At 39.4% G+C, this 17,206-nt stretch overlaps 1 protein-coding gene across 13 annotated transcripts in view; it reads right to left on the minus strand.

The window, feature by feature from the left end:
- The window catches only part of VEPH1 (ventricular zone expressed PH domain containing 1), a 144,229-nt gene that overhangs the window by 57,379 nt on the left and 69,644 nt on the right, over positions 1 to 17,206 (minus strand). For all 13 annotated transcript variants that reach the window (XM_032225403.1, XM_032225404.1, XM_032225405.1 and 10 more), the window contains one exon: positions 5,676 to 6,070. In XM_032225403.1, coding sequence (XP_032081294.1) covers positions 5,676 to 6,070 — 395 coding nt within the window. The remainder of the gene's footprint in view (positions 1 to 5,675; positions 6,071 to 17,206) is intronic.

Here is a 17,206-nt window from a genome sequence, read left to right on the forward strand (position 1 = left end):
CATAAGTGACTCAAGTTAAATTTGATCTTGTTGGACCTGAGGAAATGTACAAGATCCTTGGAACTATAAATGCAATCACCTGTGAATTAGATACATGCTCCTCCTGCGTGGCCAAAGCCAGCTAGGAGGTTTACATGTGGTGAGTCCTAAGTATGATTAATTCATCTTTGAGAGATGAGGTGTTCTTCACATTCTTTAAAGAGGCCATGGTGTGCCCTCTCCTTGAGAAGCCATTGCTAGGTCCTACCATGCTGGATAATTTTCTTCAGTCTCCCACATCCCTTTTTTAGGAAAAGTGTTGAGAAAGTGATGATACTAGAGCTCCAGAGAATCCTGGATGAAACAGATGGTTTCCCTTTCAGTCAGATTTCAAGCCCAGATGGGATGGAAACAGTATTTTGTATGATCTCTGGTAGGCAGGAGCATGGAGTAGCACACTCATCCTTGCTCTTCTTGACCTCTCAGTGTCTTTTGATATTATTGATCATGGTATCCTTTTGAGTCAGCTCCAAAAGTTGGGGATGGGAGGAACAATCTTAGTTCACGTCCTTCCTCTTGGGCTGATCCCAATCACTGTTGATAGAGAGGGAGAGATCCAGTCTTCAGTCCCTTATTTGTGGGGTCCTGACTCAGTGTCTTTTTTAAACATCTACATAATACAATACAATACAATAACAAAGTTGGAAGGGACTTTGGAGGTCTTCTAGTCCAACCCCTTGCCTAGGCAGGAAACCCTATACCGTTTCAGACAAATGGCTATCCAACATCTTCTTAAAGACTTCCAGTGTTGGGGCATTCACAACTTCTGGAGGCAAGCTGTTCCACTGATTAATTGTTCTAACTGTCAGGAAATTTCTCCTCAGTTCTAAAGTTGCTTCTCTCCTTGATTAGTTTCCACCCATTGCTTCTTGTTCTACCCTCAGGTGCCTTGGAGAATAGTTTGACTCCCTCTTCTTTGTGGCAATCCCTGAGATATTGGAACACTGCTATCATGTCTCCCCTAGTCCTTCTTTCTCTTAAACTAGATATACCCAGTTCCTGCAACCGTTCTTCATATGTTTTAGTCTCCAGTCCCCTAATCATCTTTGTTGCTCTTCTCTGCACTCTTTCTAGAGTCTCCACATCTTTTCTACATCGTGGCGACCAAAACTGAATGCAGTATTCCAAGTGTGGCCTTACCAAAGCATTGTAGTGGTATTAACACTTCACGTGATCTTGATTCTATCCCTCTATTTATGCAGCCTAGAACTGTGTTGGCTTTTTTGGCAGCTGCTGCACACTGCTGGCTCATATTTAAATGGTTGTCCACTAGGACTCCAAGATCCATTTCACAGTTACTACTGTTGAGCAAGGTACCACCCATACTGTACCTGTGGATTTCGTTTTTGTTGCCTAAATGTAGAACCTTACTCTTTTCACCATTGAATTTCATTTTATTAGATAGTGTCCAATGTTCAAGTTTGTCAAGATCCTTCTGTATCTTTAGCCTATCTTCTGGAGTGTTGGCTATTCCTACCAGCTTGGTGTCATCTGCAAATTTGATGAGTTCCCCATTTATTCCCTCATCCAAATCATTAATGAAGATGAAGATGTTGAAGAGTACTGGGCCCAAAACAGAGCCTTTGGGTACTCCACTGCATACTTTCCTCCATGAAGATGCAGCTCCATTGAGGACTACATGTTGAGTGCAGTTGGTCAGCCAGTTACAAATCCATCTGGTGGTGATGCTGTCTAACCCACATTCTTCTACTTTATCTAGTAGTAGGTTATGGTCTACCTTATCAAACGCCTTACTGAAGTCCAAGTAAACTATAGCAATGGCATTCCTCTGGTCCACTAATTTTTGTCACATTATCAAAGAATGTAATACGATTAGTCTGGCATCATCTGTTTTTGACAAACCCATGTTGGTTTTTGGCTATTATTTTGTTTGCTTCTAGGTGTTCACTAATTTGCTGCTTGATTATCTTTTCCAGAATCTTTCCTGGTATTGAGTTCAGGCTGATAGGTCTGTAGTTTCCTGGATCTGTTTTTCCCTTTTTTTGAAGATGGGAACCACATCAGCTATTTTCCAATCCTCTGGTAGTTCCCCGGTGCTCCAGGATCTCTGAAAGATATAGTTCAGTGGTTCTGAGATCTCGTCTGCCAGTTCCATCAGAACCCTGGGGTGTAATCCATTCGATCCTGGTGATTTGAACTCATCTAGGGTAGACAGGTGCTCACTTACCATTTTCTTCCCTATTTCAACTGGTGTTCCTAATCTGACTCCATTCACCATAGCATGAAGCAGCTGGTTCATCCATCACCATAGGATAAAGTATAATCAGTATGCAATTATATCTAGTTGTACATCTACATGCTGTATGAACTTAGTGATGCTGTGCATGTTTTTCACGCTGCTTCGAGACTAGGGGGGGTCTTGATGGGGAACAAAAGACTTCAACTGAATCCTGGTAAAATGGAGTTACTGTGGGTAGGAGTCTCCTCTGTATCTAGAGATTTACCATCCTTGGTCTTAGATGGGTTTGCACCATCCCAAATGGACCCAGTGCATAATTTGGGGGCTCTTCCTGGAGTCACGATTTATGTTTGAGGAGAAGGTGGCAGTCATGTCTAGGATGCCTTTGATCCACTCCACGTTGTGTGTCAAGTATGCCCTTTTCTGAATCAGGAGGCCCTTCTCTCAGTCACTCATGTCCTACTCATCTCCCATATGAAGTACTGCAATGCACTCTATATGAGGCTATTCTTGAAAAGCATCTGGAAGCTGCAGCTGGTGCAGAATGCAGCTGTGCAAGCAATTTTGGTGTCCCAGGTACCGTGTACTGTATGTCACACCTCTATTTTGTGAACTGTATGTCACACCTCTATTTTGTGAGCTGTATGCTTCCAGGCCCAAATCAACATGTTGCTTATAATCTTTAAAGCCCTTCATGGCATGGGACCAGGTGGACGTGATGAACCAGGGTCTTGAGGCCGTTAAGAACTGGATGAGCGCTAACAAACTGGTACTCAACCTGGACAAGACCGAGTGGCTGTTGTGTTTCCCTCCCAATAATTTGGCAAATGTTCCAACACTCAGGCTGGGGGGTCAAATTTTATACCCCTCAGATAGGGTCCGCAACTTAGGAGTCCTCCTGGATCCACAGCTGACTTTTGACCACCAGTTGTCAGTTGTGACCAGGGGGGCATTTGCCCAGGTTCGCTTGGTCCGTCAGTTGCGGCCCTACCTGAACCGGGAGGCTTTCGCAACAGTCACTCGAGCCCTTGTGATCTCTAGGCTGGAATACTGCAATGGGCTCTACATGGGGTTGCCCTTGAAGTGCATCCGGCGACTGCAGTTAGTCCAGAATGCAGCCGCGCGAGTGATAGTGGGCGCAACGCGGTTCGCCCACGTTACACCCATCCTCCGCGAGCTGCACTGGCTACCTGTCGATCTCCGGGTGCGCTTCAGGGTACTGATGACCACCTTTAAAGCACTCCATGGTAGTGGATCTGGGTACTTGAGAGACCGCCTTCTGCCGATTACCTCCCTCCGACCGATTAGATCGCACAGACTGGGCCTCCTCCGAATCCCATCCGCCAATCAATGTCGACTGGCGACTACACGGAGGAGAGCCTTTTCTGTTGCAGCTCCGATCCTGTGGAACGACCTCCCCGTCGAGATCCGTACCCTTACCACCATCCAGACCTTCCGCACAGCCCTTAAGACCTGGCTCTCCCATCAGGCCTGGGGATAGGTTCCCAATTCACCCGCCCGAGTGTTGACTGTTGAATGCAAGTTGTGTTTTATTATTTTATTTTGTTCACATATTGTTTGTCTTTTGGTATTGCACCCCCCTTCCCTGTGATTGTAAGCCGCCCTGAGTCCCCTCAGGGAAAAGGGCGGCCTATAAATCCTAATAAAATGTCTTAAATGTCTTAAATGTCTTGCCTGAGGAACCATCTTGTCCCAGTTTTATTGATCTACCCCACCAGATCAGGCAGAGAAGGCATGATATGAACCCTGTAAGTTAAAGACCTTTAACTATAAGGATCCAGAATGAGAGACTTCTCTGCCACATGGAATATTTTACCCCCAGAGGTGAGGTTGGCTCCTACCCTCCTGGCCTTCGGGATGGGTGTGAAGATATGGCTCTGCCAACTCAGAGAGTTGGGATTGAAGAATGGCATGTAACTCTGGGGGTAGTTGAGTGCTCCGAGAGTGCTGCTTCGATCTTTTAATCAGCATTTTTATCTCTGTTCTTGTTTCTTATTCTTATATGGTTTTATGTTGTTTTTCCCCAGTAAGCCTCCCAGAATTACTTAGGTAATGAGATGGGGAGTGTCTAAATTTGATAAATAAAAATAAAATAAACCTTCTCTAACCTGTTGTATACCAGATATATTAGTCTTGTTGGGAATATAATCTAACAGTTGGGTTGGCAATATATAAATCACGTAACAATGCTATACCTGTTTCTTTAAATCATACTGTAAAATGTGATTGGTTGCTGTTTTCCTCAATCGGCCATAAGAGGGAGCCAGAACGACTGTTAGCTCTCTCTCTCTCTGTTCGTTAGATGCTGGGCTGATCTGATCTGAGTGTTGTGGAAGCTGACTGTTAGAAAGTGCCGTGAGCTATTGTAAGTTTTGCAACTGTTAACAAACCTTGTGTACCGGACTGATTATATGATACTGGACTATGTTATTTGTATTATCCCTTTACTGAGAGGCGTTGATGACTGACTGAATTATCCGTGTATGACTTGGACTGTTTGATGGACTCTGATACCTCTATTTCCACGAAAGTAAAAGCCTATTTAAACTGCAGTGTCTCTGTATGCTGGTTTGTGTGTTCTCCAACACAACTCTCACAATGCTTTGCTGAACGTACTCGCTCTCCCAATGGGGAGCTTACCTAACAAGTCTACAACAGTTGTAGTGGTTTAAATGTGGACTAGTCCTTGGATTTCACCATTTCTATCCTATCCTCTGCCATGGAAGCCCTAGCTGATTTGGGATAGTCACACTGTTCCAGCTCAAATGATCTCCCAGGATTTTAATATTGGGGAAAATGAAAGGAGGGAGTGTTTTGTAGTCCGTGATGGAAAAGCGGGAAAATAAATAAAAATAAATAAATAAGTAAAATAATCTCCAGTTGGTATACTCTGTCACCACAATGGCTAGAAATCTCAGAAATTGTAGATCAAGTCACTTGGAGAGCACCAGTCTTAGAAGTTTAATCTAAAGACCACTCATGTTTTTTTGTATTTCATGTGGAGTCTCATGAAGCCAGTCTTGCAAATTTTTGAATAAAGTAGAGACCTGGCACAGAACTTTTCTGAACAAAGAGACAAAAGTGGGGATGATGCCTTTTTTAATTTTCCCAGCCCTAGTTTAACATACAGATGTCCCCAAGATATTTAGAATACTCTGGAACATTCTAAGGAATTGATGGGAGACCTCATAAATCAGGCAAATGTAACATGTCACTTGGCCCGTAAGGCTAAGGACACTGAAGTGTGGAAACTACTTATTATCCTGGGATTAATATGTAAAAACATGTTTCAACAAGTTTAAAAGATGCTTAGAGGGGGCTGGCCAGTGGCTTGGCTGAATCTCTTAAGATACTTTAAAAAAGAAATACACCAGGTTTGTTTTTCTTTTTCTTTTCAAAATTTGAGATCACTTACCTTCTATAAGACACTCGTCTGGGAATGGAATTTTCTTCCCCATCTCCATGACATATGCTTTCACTTTAGAGAGATTTTCTTTTAAGTGAAAGTAAAGCTTATCTTGATACTCCATGGGATTCTTTATGATCTTTGGGTTCTCTTCGTGGCAGTTTTCTTTAACAGGTTCTGGCAGATTCTCTGGTTCTGAATATTTGATACTTGGGCGTGAAAGTGAGGGTTGTTCCAGCTGGGACTCTTCAGAGATTGCACTGGAAGGCAATTTGTCGGTTTCTTGGCTCAAATATAGATCAGTGAAAGAGATGCTGGCTGTAACATCTCCATTCTCCTCTTCTCCTTTGCTGTCTGTATGGATGTCCTTCATATGACCAGCATGCACTACTAAACTTTGGGACCTGCAGTGTAAACAAAGGAACGGACTAAAGGTTTGGGAATGGAGGCAAAATAGCCTAGGGACCAGAGGTGGTGTTCAGCCAGTTCTCTCCGGTTCAGGCAAACCGGTAGCGGCAGCTGCGGGAAGCTCCACCCACCCGCCCTTAATGTGAAAGCACTGTGTATGTGCAGAAGGCAGTGCGCATGCGCAGACGCAATCACATTTTCAAACCAATAGGGAAGGTAAGTGAATTCCACCCCTGCTAGGGACCCAATTCAGATCTGTGGCCAAAATGGTTATTTCATGGGAAAGAGCAGTCGCTTATTCTAAAGACTTGCTTGTTCTATGCCCAGAAATGGGGTTATATTTTTAATACAAAGTAGAATGATTAAAATCTGACCCCCTTTTCTCTTTCTCTACAGCTTTAAGTGCAGAATCTGCTTCATATGTAAAGAACTATATTTCCACTTATGCTTTATATGCAGAAGGGGCAAATGCCTGCAGTTGCCCTGTTGTTCATGTTATTGCCATTGCATTTGTGAAGCTGCTCTGCCTTTCATTTAAAAAGGACATTTTTTTAAATCTGTCTGAAGGTTTGCAATATAACAGGAAAAGTGAAAGCAGAGGTGAAAACAGCTGGAGGGATATGAAAAAGAGGAGGGAGGGATCTCATGTAAAAGCTAGAGATGTCAGAGTAATCAGTGGTAGTTTAGTTCAAACTACAGATTACATGGGAACTGAGCTGGGATGTGCTTCACTTATTTTGTTTCTCAAATGTTAACAAAGTAGGCAGAAACATGTTCTTATATACAATGACTTTAAAAACTTTTATCAAATATTCATTCCTATCAAAACATTCCATACTACTCACTAACTCCCTACTATCAGAATTTGCACACCCTAATTTTTTTCAATTTTTCCATCTTAGGAAATCATCTATCCAAAATACATAAATTCATTTATTTGCTCTAGTTTTATACTACTTGTTGCAGCTCACAACCAATATAACATTTGCCTCATTCTATTTCTCATCTAAATACTTTATATGATTGTCAAGTGAATACATAAACATATATATTTATGCTTCCAACCAATATACTGTATCTCTACTATTCCCTACACATTTCATCATAAATATATTAAACTGCCAAGTGGGAATTGCAATTACTCACTCCATTTTCCTTATCAAAGATATAGTAGCTGCAGTAGTCCTCGATTTACAATTGGTCATTTAACAAACTTTCAAAATTACCACAGTCTTGGGAATGGGACTTTACAGTTCTGTAAATCACTTCAGAACAAAATTACCACAGTCTTGGGAATGGCGCTTTACAGTCTGTAAATCTCTCCAGATCCTGAAGATGAAACCTAAATACTTTGGCCACCTAATGAGAAGGAAGGACTCACTGGAGAAGAGCCTAATGCTGAGAAATATTGAGGGCAAAAGAAGGGGATGACAGCGAATGAGATGACTGGATGGAGTCACCGAAGCAGTAGGCATGAGCTGAAATGGACTCCAGAGGATGGTAGTGGACAGAAAGGCCTGGGTTATCCATGGGGTTGCGATAGGTCGGACACGAATTCGCAATTAACAACAACAAACTGCTTTTGGATGCCATCAAATATTGCCCTTCAATGATTACATGATCAGATTTCAGATGCTTGGCAATCAGCACGCATTTATGTCTGATTGCAACATTGCATGTTCACATGATTACGATTTGCAATTTTTTTGCCTCTTTTTTTTTTTGCAGTTCCTGGCACAATACTGGGAGAATGACTTTGCTTAATGACCATGTGATTAACTTAACAACTCCAAGATTTGGACCTATGACGGTGTCCTTTGCTTAACAACTGCCATAAAAATGGTGGGGAAGATTGGGTCTGCTCACATGGATGCCTCAACTTAGAAATGCAGTGATGTATGACCAAAATCCCAGTCCCAGTTGTAGTCCTATATTGAGGGCTTATAGTACCTGGTCTTTGATACATTAATTTTCAGATTCAGGCTGCTGTTATATTACATGATCTATATGACATTTGCCTCAAATCATTCATGTTTTCAGATCACAATACAATATTATCCACATACCAAAATACATAAACATTCATGTCCCAGAAAACACACCATGGATATTCCTTATATATTGATTTATAACTTAGACTATTCTAGGATCAGGGCTTCGTATTATGATCATTCATGCCTTATGACTTTCAGATTGGACTACTGCAATGCATTCCACACAGGACTCACTCTGAAGATCACTCAGAAGCTTCAGCTGGTGCAGAATAAGGTGACATGGGCAGTTAATTGCACTGGTTATTCTGCTTATGTGACATCATTGAACCATGAGCTGTATTGTCTTCTAGTATGCTTCCATGTGCAATTCAAGGCAGAATTCAAGGCAAACTCAAAGCCAAGAACTACCTTTAAAATCCTTCATGGCTTGGGACCGATTCATTTATCAGACTGTTTCTGTCTAATTGTGTGTAACTGTCCAGTAGAAAGGGTGTGCTGAAGGTGCCATAAGGAGAGTTGCCTGACAAGCTCCAGGAGAAGAACCTTACAATTAACTGATATGACAGAAAATGAGGTGACTAGATGGAGGCACCAAAGCAGTAAGTGTGAGTTTAAATGGACTCCAAAGGATGGCAGAGGACAGGAAGGCCTGGAGGAACGTTGTCCATGGGGTCACGATCGTTCGGACACTACTTCACAACAACAAAATCAAGAATATTTTTCTTCCTTCCCTTCTGCTTTTCTATGTTATGCATTCATATATTTAATACAATTTCCTGGACTCATAAAGACAATATCGTGGATGGTCAGTTCTTATCATCATTGGATGCAGTCATGCTATAGGTTTGCACTTTCTTTGATATGCGTGATTACATACCCAATTTTTAATCTTTATGTATACATGTGCTATTTTTTTTAAGGAAAAGAGAAAGAAAAAAGGTAATTTTCTCCTGGGTTCTTGTTTCTTTAAAACCTCTTTGAACACATCACATTGGAGAAACAGTTCTTGTTATAATGTTTAAAAGAAGTAATATTTGTTCTGAACATTCTCAAATCAACATTTTCTAATTTTTTTTGTTTCTTCAAATCCACATAGGGTCTTGTTTCCTCTGTATTTCTCTTGCTCTTCCACTCTCACTCTCTCTCAATACTTTGGAACGTAAAATAGGTTAAACAAATAACTCAAACCGATCTTATCCAGATCTGAGTTACTGACAAGAAGTCTGGATACAATTAAATGCCTGATGCCCACTGGTACTATGTAACTTGGCTGTTCATTGAAATGTTACTTTATACACACACACATGTAGAGACACAAACACACAAAACCTGATTGGCATGCAACGGCGCTAATAGTTTTCATTAAACCAGGTATATTTATTATACTTGTTAAACCTCAAGTCTTCTTTAGAAACCAAGCAACTATATCTACGTACTTGGCAATGTTTATTTTCTCTCTAAAGTTGTAATTTTAACTTGAAGTTTTTTATCCTTTCCATCCCCAATCATAATAGATTTTAATAGATTTCCCCTGTGAAGGAGATTCTGTTTCAAGCAATATCTTCTATTAAAGAGGGAAAAAATCTGGGGGGGATTAAGAGTTATGTTTTTGTAGGAAATAGAATTTTTTAAAAATAAAAATCTCTAAATCTCACAGACATGCCAACATGTCTAAATCTCACAGACATGCACTTCATTCCAAGCACATCTTTGGCCAAGTTCTTTCAAAGAATGATTAATTATTTGAAAAGTGAAAAAAAATACTTTTTGCATTCTGCAATTGTTGACTATAATAATGTCCATTATATCTAAAAGGTATTTCCTAAACTTTATTATTTACTTGCAAGTGGATATCTTTTGCATACTATATAATTTTCAGCAAAGAGTACAAATTAATTAATATAAAAAGATAAATAATATAATGTAATAGTAGCTTGAAATTACAGCTTGTTTAGCCCCAGATCTTACATAGGTATTTCATAGCTGCAGCTCTTTAGTTTAAAATGATCAGAAATAGTGCTCTGAACAGTTAATACTAAATAACATTACAAGTACAGTTCAAGTAGGCTGTGGCTTCTACATGCTCCATAAATATTAATTTGTTCCTGCCTCTGGAATGTCTAAAATGTACCCAGAATCTCTGAAAATGGCCTATGTTAATACTCCATCTTGTTGCAGCAAATTCCACAAATTAATTGTGCACCTTGTTTGAAACCTCAAAACTCTTCAGTGGCAACTTATTTTTAAAATCCCAGCATTCCTCAACTCTGCACACTAGAAAGTGTGCTTAAATCATTCCTGTTATCATATGTAGAAAAACAAAATTAAATGGCTGACTGAAAGAAATGATTTTGAATCTCCATGAGTGTGTTTGAAAACAGACACAGAAATGTGTGAATATATGGAGATATGTATGGAAATGTATAGATGTATGATGGCAGTTGCAACCAGGAAGAGCTTTGTGCAATTGTAGATTACATGAAGTGTTCACTCAAGTTCTATTCTTCTCCTATCTTGGGTCTCCTCCGGATTCCATCTGCCAGCCAATGTCGGCTGGCGACTCCCCAGGGGAGAGCCTTCTCTGTTGCAGCTCCAGCCCTCTGGAACGAGCTCCCTGTTGAGATCTGGACCCTTACTACCCTCCAGGCCTTCCGCAAAGCCACCAAGTCCTGGCTGTTCCAGCAGGCTGGGGGGAGCTGAGAAGCATCTACCTCCACAGAAATTGTGAATGTTGGTTTTGTTTTTAATATGTTGTCTTTGTCTCATTCCCCCCTTTCCCTTGTCTTTTGTGAGCCGCCCGGAGTCCTCCGGGAGTGGGCGGCATACAAGACAAATAAATAAATAAATAAATAAATAAATAAATAAATAAATAAATAAATAAATAAATAAATAAATCTTGACTATTGCAATGTGCTCTACATGTGGCTACCCTTGAAACATATCCAAAAACTTCAATTGGTTCAAAATACAGTGGTCCACATGGCTTTGTACAGGCCTAGATGTACATGTCACATGTTTCCTAAGAGAACTGCACTGCCTGCAGATTTGCATCAAGACGTGGGTTGCCAACCAATTGCATCCAATTCAAGACATGGGTTGTCATCTTCAAAGACCTAACATGGCTTGGAACCAGGCTATTTGAACGACTTTCTTTCCCCAGTCACATCTACCTGACCTACTAGAGTGGGGAGGCAGGGAATGCTATTTCTCCTAAGGAGATCCATCTAGCCAGATCAAGAAGAAGAGCCTTCTCCGTGGTGGCTCCCTCTCTGCAGAACATCATCCACACATAGATAAGATTGCGCCCCCACTCTTTCATGAGGCCCTAAAGATCTGGTTTTGACAATGGGTCTGGAAACCACAGAATGGGATGGAGCCCATCAGGTGGCTTACTTGATTTTTGTTATGGGCGGGGGGAGGAAGGTTTTTTAATTGTTTTTAAATTTTGTTTTATATTTTATATTGGGGATTTATCTTTGTAAGGATGAATTGAACAGCCATATAATTTTTATAAATTTTTAAAAATAAATATAAAAGAGTCAGACCCTGAAGAAAAAAAAAAACAGCAGATGGTTGGATTGAAATTATGTGCAATAGGCTGAACAAACATTTCACACTTTGTGTACATGGATATACATGCATTTTTACTTAATTTGCATTTCTGCCTTTAAAGTCTCTTTAAAAGAAACCTTGGCACAAATGTTGTCCATTACCAGATCCTAGTTCTAGATTTAGTTATTGTAAGAAACAAAAGCCTGAATGAAATCCAATGCAAGTGTGCTGCGTGAAGCTCCTAAATCACCTCAGATCAGAGGAGGAAATGTTTGTCACACCTGGCTGATTTAAAGAGAACGTTTTGTTTTACATTTCACTATACATTACACTGTTCTTTGTGGCTTAACAGTCAATAAAATATGGAACTTGGCTTGCACTCTGCTATTTGGCTAATGTTATACACACAGGATTTACGGCATATATGATTCTTTACTTTCTTGCCAAAAAAAAAAAAAAAATCATCCCTGGAGATATTCTTCAGGGGGTACAATAATATCTATGACTGGTCTATACCCATGGTGATCTTCTTAGCAACATGGCTTTCTTGGCAAGCTTTCTCCTGAAAGCACGGCTGCTCCAACAAGTCTGAAATGCTTTACTTAACTTTTTATACTTGCACAGCTGGGAGATATGTCTCATCTACTGGCTGCTCTCATAAATGAAAAACTAATAAAATTAATTACTGGTAAAAATTAAGACTGAATAGACTCCATTCCAAAGATTTCTGGCAAAGACTATAATGGATGCAGTCTGCTCTGCCAAAACTCGGGCATTGTGGAATCTGGAATAGATTTCACAATCATCCCTGGGTATGCTCAGAGGACTTCACAAACATAAATTCAGAAAGGTGGACCTGTATTTAATACTTCTATTTGGATATGCGGGAGAGACAGTCACACAGGATCTGCATAAGTTCACCCACTCCAAGGCTTAATATAATTGGGGTTCATTATATTGCATTTTGTGGGTATCTGTTCTTTAATGTTATACCTCTCTAGCCATTTACATTAAAACAAAACACATTTTTTTTAAAAAATGCATGTGCAGAGATTTTAATACTTCTGGACAAGCTATGGCTATTGAGCCAACACGCATGGTGAATTCAAATAGGAATCTTGCTAAGAACGTAGAGGCACAATGCTTTAGTCCGGCAAAATATCTGGTATGGGATTATTTCCAAAAAATACAACTTCATCATTGTGCATTTCCAACAGTTCAAATATTTCTTAATTACTATGCTAATTAGGGACAAAGGAAGTAAAAATAAAAGGACTGTAAGAGCCAAATTATATATGCCAGATCAACCCTCTCCTTTAAAAAGAAATCATTTAACGATTAAGTAACACAAAAATGGAATGATAGCAATCAACACTGCATGCCTTGTTATTCTCAAGCATCAAGATATGGACGTTTCAGTAGATCAGCATTTTCTGTTTGTTGTTAAGTTGACCATGCTTGATTTCTAAGATGAAATCATTATATATCCATGTTCATTTTCTTTAAAAAGTAAGGTCTGCAAGCTGAATAACCTGCCTCATTGAGATAAATAGAGGCCAGGGCATTTTAGTGCCGAATGGTTTTAATTTATAACATGGTTTTAATTACATCAGATATATAAAATTCCTGATGTCAAACAATTCAGATCTACATTACTGTACAAAACTTCACTTCCTGTGGTACAAAAATATTCCTAAAGGAATGAAATTATTCTGGAAATGCATATATTCAAAGCATATTTGTTAACTTAAAACTTGGAATCTGATCAAAATCAGTCTACTTCAAGTGTAACAGGAAGCCCACATGGAAGGTACTTCTTTGGGTCTAACAAGCTCTCCATGTCTACATCTAATATGGTGAACTCTGTCATTTCCAAACTTAGAATAATTGTCACAGAGGATGGTTGAGACATTGTGGATTAATTCTGATTCGTAATAGTGCAATAATATGGCACCAGTTCCTATACCTAATGGTGCAATCACCAATACAGGCAGATGGTAGTTTCCATTTTCCATTTCTTCAGAAACCTCACTGCAATAGCTGGAGGAGATCCTGTGGTAAAGGGACTCTTTTACATGAGGTTAAACTTGCTTGAGAAATCCTGAACCATATGCAGCAAACTATGACCTACCAGAGGTTACTGTACTACAATTCCTCTCCATTGGACAGATTACTTGGGTTTCTGGGACTCAAAGTTCATCAACATCTGAAAAACTATTCTTTTGATGGATCCTTGTTCAGCCCTCTTTACCCACTTCCTAAACTACTTATTTCTATTAAAAGTGTGGGCATTTTCTCAGTCTGTTTTAATTTGAATGGTTCTCTTTCTGACGTGTGTGTGCGTGTGTGCGCACAAACTACTGTGTTCTGTCTTTATACTCCATACAAAATCTTTCATTTTCATTTTTTCAACAACAGTTATATGCATGTTTTCCTCATATATAGCCTCTTTCACTTCACTATACCACAAATATCATTTTCTCAAACTTTCATTAAGTCAGCTTCTCACATTTCTGTAGCACTCTGCAACATAATTCTTTTCATTCTGATTCAAGCAGCTTCCCTATTCTCTTTCTCCACATTCATTTTTCATCCAATCTATTTGGAGATCAATCTACTTTCTAATGTTGCTCATAGTTGCGTTTTCTATTCCTGCAGTTGTTATACCTTCATTCTTCTGTTTTCAGTTATTCCCTCTTCTTCCAAATCCATTTAACCCCAAGATCCATTCTTGACATTCTGACTGATTATTAGCACTCTACACATATTGGTGAATGATGATTTACAAGACAGCCTCTTGTAGATTATAGAGACTATTTTGCACAGATTAATGCATGACTTCATTGGCTTTGCTTGCTGTTGTGGACTACAAACTAAATCTGCTAAATGCTAATAGAAAGTGTTGCATGTTCAGCATATATGACTAAGGCTCAGGGTGGGTTCCTGCCAGTTCTAACCTTTTCTATAGAATAGATTCCACAAATCTACAGTGCCATTTAGAACTGGTTCCAGCTCTCTCCCCCCGCCCGTCCGCACATCATCAAGATGAAGAGCGAGAGGAGGAATTCTGGGAGTTGAAGTCCACAAGTCTTAAAGCTGTTAAGTTTGAACACTCCTGGGTTTTTTTTCTAAAGGGTTAGAGATGCAAGTGTCTTGTAACTTGTCAGCTTTAAGGCTTGTGTGCTTCAAATGCCAGAGTTTCTGAGCCAATATTTTGGTTGCTAAGCAAGAGCGTTGTTAAGTAAGTTTCACCACATTTTACAAGTTGGCCACGCCCACCCAGTCACATGACTGCCAAGCCACTCCCACCTGCACATGGCTGGAAGCCACTCCCACCCAGTCACATGCTAGCAAGCCACTCCTACCAAGCAGGCCACACCTACAGAAGAGGTTCTAAAAAATTTTGAAACCCACCACTGCTAAGGCTGGACATAAAGTCTATATCAGTGTTTTTCAAACATGGCAACTTTAAAATGTATGGATTTCAACTGGGGAATTCTGCATGTTGACTTCTACACATCTTAAAGTTGCCAAGCTTGAAAAGCACCAGTATATGTCTTCCCTATATTATTTTTTTTTTAAAAAAACATGTTGCCCAAATCTTTTTTTCTAATAAATTCAAGGGAATCAAAATTCTAATTTTGACAAGATCACTTTTTACTACTATCTTCTCGTATGAACATCCCACCAGATGTAAGGAAAATGGTTAAAACAGGTATAAACATGCTCTTGAAATTATATGCACTGAGTTTGAAATATACAGTACCGTTTTTAAAAGTTCAATAAGCTGTAATAATTTAAAGGGTCGAATTTCTGAATATGATTTAACGTTGCTTCGGGGAGTAAGTTCACCAAGGTATTTATGAGGTTAAGCTGCATAGAGCTAACAGAACAGCTCTATGCTTAGTAACAGCTTAGTAGTCTGCATTAATGATAATAAACCTCAGTGTAAAGTGAAATAAAATATTTTCTGGGAGTTTAAGATATTAAATATTAAACAGGAAGCCTTGGGCTTGTTGCCATACTCATATCAATTTGAATACACTTCTTTTGAGACTTACAATCCAAATGCTTTCCCTTACCTAAGTTTAATGGATTTAGTAATATAAATCTGAAAAGTATCTGCTATTCTGATAGATAATTATGTTAATAGTATTGATAATAAGCCAGTGCTGTTCCATTGATACTCTTAAACAGATCTTGCAGCCTCAAATGCTTAAAAACTGAAATACTGTAAAAAAATAGTGGTAAATGATTTCAATATGCTTTGATTATATACTTCGCCAATAATGGTTAATAGTTCATTCCAATGAATCAATAATTATTAAACAAATCAACATAATGCAAAAACATTATTTTCCTATGTCTCATGATTGAAAAGAAAATTCCTATTAAGTAAACAGGTCCTTAATTTAATTTTAAAATCTAATTTAAATTATCATAATAAAATTGATTTCCTTATGCTATAGCATCACATGGCTTTCTTTCTTTATGTTGCTTCCTTTTAGTGGCAATGATTTATATCTGGACATTGAATGTTTATGTCAAGATAAAAAATTATTGATGGTGGAGTATATTTATGGGTGAAATCTTGCTTTTGATCTTTCAATTATACAGTGATATCTTGGTACTCAACTGCTTTGAAACTCAACAAATTTGGTAAAGGTAAAGGTTTCCCTTGCATATATGTGCTGGTCGTTCCTGACTCTAGGGCGTGGTGCTCATCTGTTTCAAAGCCAAAGAGCCAGTGCTGTCCGAAGATGTCTCCATAGTCATGGGGCCGACATGACTAAACACCGAAGGCGCAGGGAGCGCTGTGACCTTTCCACCAAAGGTGGTTCCTATTTTTCTACTTGCATTTTTACATGCTTTCGAACTGCTAGGTTGGCAGACGCTGGGACAAGTAATGGGAGCTCACTCTGTTACGCGACACTAGGGATTCAAACCCCTGGACTGCTGACCTTTCTGATCGACAAGCTCAGCGTTTTAGCCACTGAGCCACTACATCCCATCAAATTTGGTACTCAACGCATTTTGATGTGAACATTTTGTCCCTTACTCGTCATTGGTTTGGTACTCAATACACAAGCTAAAACCTGTCAGTGTGTCGGCTGCATTATGACTCATTACATTATTCCTTATGGGAAAAATTTGTTTGGTACTCATTTTTTTTGGTACTCATTGTGCCTCCTGGAATCAATTAACAATGAATACCAAAGTACAATGGAGCTCACTCCGTTACGTGGCACTAGGGATTTGAACCACTGAACTTTCCGATCGACAAACTCTGCGTCTTAGCCATTGAGCCACTGCATCCCTTATACATATAAATATGCATGCCCATATTCTTGTACTATCTACTATCTGCTTTTATTAGAATTACACACGAAGAATCATCTGGGAAAAATGCTCCTTTCTGTATATGTGAGTAGTGATGGAAATAGGTGGTTTTGTAACATGACTATAGTGATAAACACAAATTCAGGCATACATTGACCTCATTTTCAAAACTCTCTAAGAAATAACTTTAGGCCTTCGCCATGAGAAGCAGTTGGCTACTTGGGAAAGCTTGTTGGAAGATTCTTG

Source organism: Thamnophis elegans, chromosome 10 (genome assembly GCF_009769535.1).
Source record: "Thamnophis elegans isolate rThaEle1 chromosome 10, rThaEle1.pri, whole genome shotgun sequence".
In the NCBI taxonomy this organism is placed as follows: Eukaryota; Metazoa; Chordata; class Lepidosauria; order Squamata; family Colubridae; genus Thamnophis; species Thamnophis elegans.